Source organism: Salmo salar, chromosome 22, assembly GCF_965601325.2.
Source record: "Salmo salar chromosome 22, fSalSal1, whole genome shotgun sequence".
Classification (NCBI taxonomy): Eukaryota; Metazoa; Chordata; class Actinopteri; order Salmoniformes; family Salmonidae; genus Salmo; species Salmo salar.
The window spans coordinates 42,936,383-42,942,563 of NC_138312.1; the positions used below are offsets into that span (position 1 = coordinate 42,936,383).

Below are 6,181 nucleotides of genomic sequence, written 5' to 3' on the forward strand. Positions count from 1 at the left end.
TCAGAAAATAGATGCGTCAGTTAACGGCAGCTAAATTCTTTACGATGGCAGCCATGTTTGTTTGTTTGTTTGACAAGCGAAAACTCCCTAATCACAGAATGCCTTTAACTATAATATGCAAATAAACAAAGTGAAAGTCAAAGATAGCTGCAACGAAAAATATGAACTTAGTTTGTCCACTCTTCAGCAAATTACAAATCTTCAATGTACTTGTTACAGTGTATTTTAGAACCAGAGCACACGCTTCACAAGTCATTTACAGTTTGACAAAGCAAATAAAAGGTTATCACCTCACAGATCATCATATCAATAAATGGAGAGGCAAACACAGGATAAGTTTATAAGCTAAATAAAAATAAAACCCCCTGGTAAGATGGGTCTGAGCTGGCAACCCTGATTAACGATAGTTACAATCTAATTCAGTCGAGCGAACCATCCTGTCACGTCCTGACCAGTATAGGGGTTATTTGTTATTGTAGTTTGGTCAGGACGTGGCAGAGGGTATTTGTTTTATGTGGTTCGGGGTGGTGGTTTGTTTAGAAGGGTGTTTGATTTATTATTTCCGGGTTTTGGGTTATGTTCTATGTTTTTGTATTTCTATGTTATTTCTAGTTTAGTATTTTCTATGTTAGGTAATTGGTGTTGGACTCTCAATTGAAGGCAGGTGTTTGTAGTTGCCTTTGATTGAGAGTCCTATATATAGGGATGTGTTTTATTTGTTAATTGTGGGTAGTTGTCTTTAGCACTGCTGTAGTAAGTATAGCCTGTTAAACTGTCTTCTGTCGTTTATTGTTTTTCTCGTGTTCACATTTATTTAATAAATTAATATGATGAGCACGCAACCCGCTGCGCCTTGGTCCTCTCTTCACGACGACAGCCGTTACACATCCCTTCACCTCGTTTTATTATAACAGTCAGACAGACGTTTACGTGACAACCATAATGCATTGTATGATGTCAACAAACATGGCGTCACACATATCTGCCATTTAGCTTAGCATTAGCTCATTATAATCAGTACAACCTTCCAAAAAGTATTTTACACACGTGTACATTAAAATCTATGCAAGAATCATAATGCAAGATTTGTCACCACTTGAAAATGTGAATAAAACAGTAAATACATTATGCTCCATAAATACATACGGTATTCTACAGTAGAAACGACAACACGATCTACAGAAACTAGAATGATAACGTAATAAGGCACTTACTTTGACAGGAATGCACACATGTCCAAAAGTTATTTTGAGTAAGGAAAAAAACAATGCGTGCGCCAGCTGGAAAATGTGCCAGGGGGGAAAGGTTTGTGCAAGTTCTGTTCTGACTGGAGATGCGAAAATGTCTGCATACTTGATCTGGGGAAGTGCTTGGGCTCTGGTCGAAGAGAGAATTTTGTCTGGCTCAGTGAAGCCTCAAACATAACTTGTCTGCAACATTAAAATGGGCTACTTCTATGTGAATTAATGATAAGGCGGAACACACCTCAATCAAACTGTTGTTAGAAAATAAAAGTTGTTAGAAAATGATTTAAAATTGAGTTGAAACATAGCCTATAGATAATTAGCAGGCAGCGTGCCTTGGTTTGAGTGCAGCTCAGGTTAACTTCCATTTGCGTAACAATCACATTTTCAACCAGTGAATGCATTCTGACATCACACGTATAAAAAAACTCACACTGGGGGTGACCGTTAGAGATATTTGGAACTCATGCGTGAAAAGGTTAAGTAAGGGTCTGTCTCGTAACCATACCCAACATAACATATAATACTAATTTGGGTGTCTCAGATTTACATTTACTATGTTACATCTAGTCTGAGACCAGGCTGGTGTAGATTGCATTTTCAACCAGCAACTATCCGGAAATAACACTGATCAAATGTTTTTCACACTTTTACAGTGTTAGTTTCATCAGCTGGTGTACAATATGATATAAAACACAGGAACAACATAATTTTGACTACATTGGGCCTTTAATTAAAGTTAATAAATACCCTGTATAATATATACATGTACATTCTAGTACTTTCTAGTAGGACATAAACAATATATATATATAACATTTCCTGTCCACAGGACATTGTTTTTGTTTATTTTCCAGCCATTTTGGGGGGAAATATGGCCAATATGCAGTGGTGTAAAGTACTTAAGTAAAAATACTTTAAAGTACTACTTAAGTCGTTTTTTTTGGAGTATCTGTACTTTACTTTACTATTTATATTTTGGGCAACTTTTACTTTTACTTCACTATATTCCTAAAGAAAATACTGTACTTTTTACTCCCTACATTTTCCCTGACACCCAAAAGTACTCGTTACATTTTGAATGCTTACCAGGACAGGAAAATGGTCCAATTCACACACTTATCAAGACAACATCCCTGGTCATCCCTACTGCCTCTGATCTGACAGACTCACTAAACACAAATGCATCTTTTATAAATTAAAAACAAGAAAATGGTGCCATCTGCTTTGCTTAATATAAGGAATTTGAAATGATTTATACTTTTACTTTTGATAATTAAGTATATTTAGAACCAAATACTTTTAGACTTTTACTCAAGTAGTATTTTACTGGGTGACTTCCACGTTTACTTGAGTAACGTTCTATTAAGGGATCTATACTTTTACTCAAGTATGACAATTGGGTACTTTTTCCACCACTGCCAATATGGGGATTCCCAGATAAAGATGAATTGACTTGCTTTGGTTGAACTGAACTATGCGTTTGCTCTGAATACAGTTTGAGGTCCTTGCCTCGTCTATCTAGGCCACAAGAGGGCAGATGTGGTCTCTTCCATTTGCAGAACATCAATGAATAACGGGCATGCACTCAGTTTGAGCCAGACAGAAGCTCAAATGTATACATCAGAACGAACCTGCCGACGGACAGAAGTTTGGACACTCTTCTAAAACTATTTGTGGATATATTAGACTTATACAGACTGGAGTTATCATTTTAAACTAGCGCAACACTTGCAGAATATAGAACTACTTTGCTCTCAGCGTTCTATCAGGGTAAAAGACAATCATATTTAAACTCTGAAAATGACTCCTCTTTTTGCTTTGTTGCTACTTTTCCTGAGCGCTGCGGAGCCCCGACATGTCGTTCCTGGTTACACAGCGCTGAGGACTCAGGAGAGGGACGGGGCTGCACGTACACTGACGACGGGGACCGGGGAGTCGGACTCTGTGTTGAATCTGAATCAGATTGGAGGTGATTTGGGATATATCGAACCCCTGATGCATGAACCAGACGCTAACCAAAAAAGAATCCCCCGGGGCGCCAAGGATGGGAGCTCGAGGAAACAGGACCAGCAGTCTCCCCACAGCAACCAACACCCCAGACCGTATGAACCGGACGGGTACTTTACAACGCCCAAGGGCCCACACCTGACCAACAGCACCCCGGACAGGCACGGCAGATCTCGGGGAAACTCTTCCAAGGGCTCGGTGCTGTTCCACAACCCGCTCTACCCGGTAACCGACAGCTCATACGGGGCTTACGCAGTGATGCTCCTCGCCCTCATCCTATTCGCCATGGGCATCGTTGGTAACCTCGCGCTCATGTGTATCGTTTGGCACAATTATTACCTGAAGAGCGCGTGGAACTGCATCCTGGCCAGTCTGGCATTCTGGGACTTCCTCGTGCTCTTCTTCTGTCTGCCCGTGGTCGTCTTCAACGAGCTCACCAAGAGAAGGTTGCTAGGGGACCTGTCCTGTCGGATCGTGCCCTACATGGAGGTAAAAAGTTCACATTGAACGTCTACGCACGTGTGCATTAACAAGCACAAAGAGATGCACCTGTTGCGTCACGCGTATGTGTCCCGTTATTTCTGCATCACACCTCTAGGTTTCCTCGTTCTCCCATTATTGAACAGTAGGCCAGGCATACACACAAGTTATACTTTTGTAGCAATGCAAATGATTATACCTACACATATAGGGATGACAGGATGGTGGTCATAAACGACTATTCGTATAGCCTTTTAATATACTCCCTATGTGAGTGCACTGAGGCCGCCTCTGCTATTAGGGCTGGAAGAGTGCATTTTCAGGGTTGATGGGGCAAGCCCTGCTCTGGCTGTTCCTTTAGTCTGGTTATTTCCAAAGTCTTTCAGACTCAAACTGTACTTAATCACCATAATGTGTGTGTTTTATATGTTATAATTGCACTATGTGCACGACTGGCCGTGTATATCGCCCCAGTCTGCCAGCTGCCTATGTGTTATGGTCGTTAGTCTATTGTTATGCTAACGAGCGCCTCACGTTAATTGTCGGGTGGGGTGTGTGTAATTAATTGAGATTCTTAGGAACTCTTATCAAGGAGGGGATCTGGGTCAGACAGACGTTCTAATGCTATTCTATATGCTCTTTTCAACCTAGCTGAATAGGTTCATTTGCATATTCCTAGGGGGCATTTATTTGGAGCAGTAGTGTTTCCCCCAGTTTTTTCTTGGTGGGTTGGAGAACCCTCAGAATCAGCATCAAGACCTGCCAAATGAGCATCTTCTATTGAAACCAGTGTCACTCAATCCCATTCAGTCTCCTTCTCTCCTTTCCACTGTCCTCTTATTTTCTCCTTCTTTTCCCTCGCCCATCTTCCCTCTCTGCCTTTTTCCCCTCCCTCTCTCCCCCTCTCCCTCTAGGTGACCTCTCTGGGAGTAGCCACATTCAGCTTGTGTGCGTTGAGCATTGACCGGTTCCACGCAGTGACCAGCCCCCAGCCTCAGGCCCCGCGGGTGGAGCCCTGCCAGTCCATCCTGGCCAAGCTGTCTGTGGTCTGGATCGGCTCCATGGTCCTGGCTGCTCCAGAGCTGCTCCTATGGCAGCTCACCCAGGAGGTCTCTGTCCAGCCAGGGGGCTACGTGGTGGACCTGTGTGTCCGGAGGCCCTCCCTCAGCCTGCCTGAGTCGGTCTACTCCCTGGTGCTGACCTACCACGAGGCCCGCATGTGGTGGTACTTCGGCTGCTACTTCTGCCTGCCGCTCCTCTTCACCCTCGCCTGCCAGCTGGTGACGAGACACGTTGTCACTGAGAAGGCAAGGACGAAACAGGGGAGCAGCACAGTAGTAGGAGGAAAAAGAATACGCCCTTCCTCCTCGTCCTCTTTGTCGTCATCCTCCTCCTCTTCCAAGAAGCAGCAGCTGAAGAGAGACCGTAGGTGTAGTTCTACAGTCGTGGCATTGGCCATTGTTTACGCCGTGTGTAACCTCCCCGAGAACGTCTGTAACATCACCCTGGCCTACATCGCCAACCCCGTCTCCACAACGACTGAGGCCCTGCTGGCTCTGATTGGCCAGTTCCTGTTGTTTGTCCGTTGCTCTGCAACGCCGGTGTTGTTCCTGTGTCTGTGTCATTCTCTGGGCCAAGCCTTCATGGACTGTTGCTGTTGTTGCTGTGAGGAATGTCTACCCAATGGAGCCTCTTCCTCATCATCATCATCCTCCACTACCACCACGAGTCTCCACCTACCCCTCCTCTCTCTCATCCCCGTCATCACTCTCTCCGTCCTCCACCAAGAAGGAGAAGCTGCATATTGTGTCTGGAACCATACCAGCCATCTTCTATGACAAGGCCAAAGACAGCTCCTCTCTCATGGCCATTGGAACACCCTGCTGAGTCCCTCTCCTTGCCTTCTCCCTGCCTAGCCAGGAGTCACCTCATTGGGGGACAAAGTGCCCACGCTACCCTTGGACCTCAAGAACCCAGCTCTCTTACCCCAACCTCTCTCTGCCCACACTGGCTGTGCTGGGCATTGCACTGAATGAAGATAAAGGATCTCTATAATGCTTGGTCCTTAAAGGGACACTTATTTTACCAAGAAGACTCTTGAGATTAAAGGTAGACAGCACTATGGAAATCATCATGCACAGCGGGCGACTTCCTGCTTAAAGACACCTCTTGAGTTTAAGGCAATTTGTTTTGAGAGACTTGTGATTACAGACAGACTACTGAATAAACTCATGGCTAGGGCTTTGATTGTCTTCAATCCCTCCTAGCCGTGAGATAAGTGATGAAGATCGTTACAGACAGTCCATTATGACATGAGACAACATATCATATGTAGTGGCACAGCTGAATGCTAGGAGAGATCCAGAGCTGAATACACTGACATTAACTTTTCTTGACTTTTTTTTTACTAGTATACTCTCGTTTGATAAATACAATTTAAAAAGCAA

At 43.9% G+C, this 6,181-nt stretch overlaps 1 protein-coding gene across 1 annotated transcript; it reads left to right on the plus strand.

Annotated features, from left to right (window-relative positions):
• Positions 1-2,852: 2,852 nt before the first annotated feature.
• On the plus strand, positions 2,853-5,772 carry LOC106583496 (G-protein coupled receptor 37-like 1). Its single transcript, XM_014167738.3, is given in 3 exon segments — positions 2,853-3,743; positions 4,649-5,463; positions 5,465-5,772. Coding segments are annotated over 3 exon segments (1,668 nt in total). The 5' UTR covers positions 2,853-3,047; the 3' UTR covers positions 5,622-5,772.
• Positions 5,773-6,181: the final 409 nt, after the last annotated feature.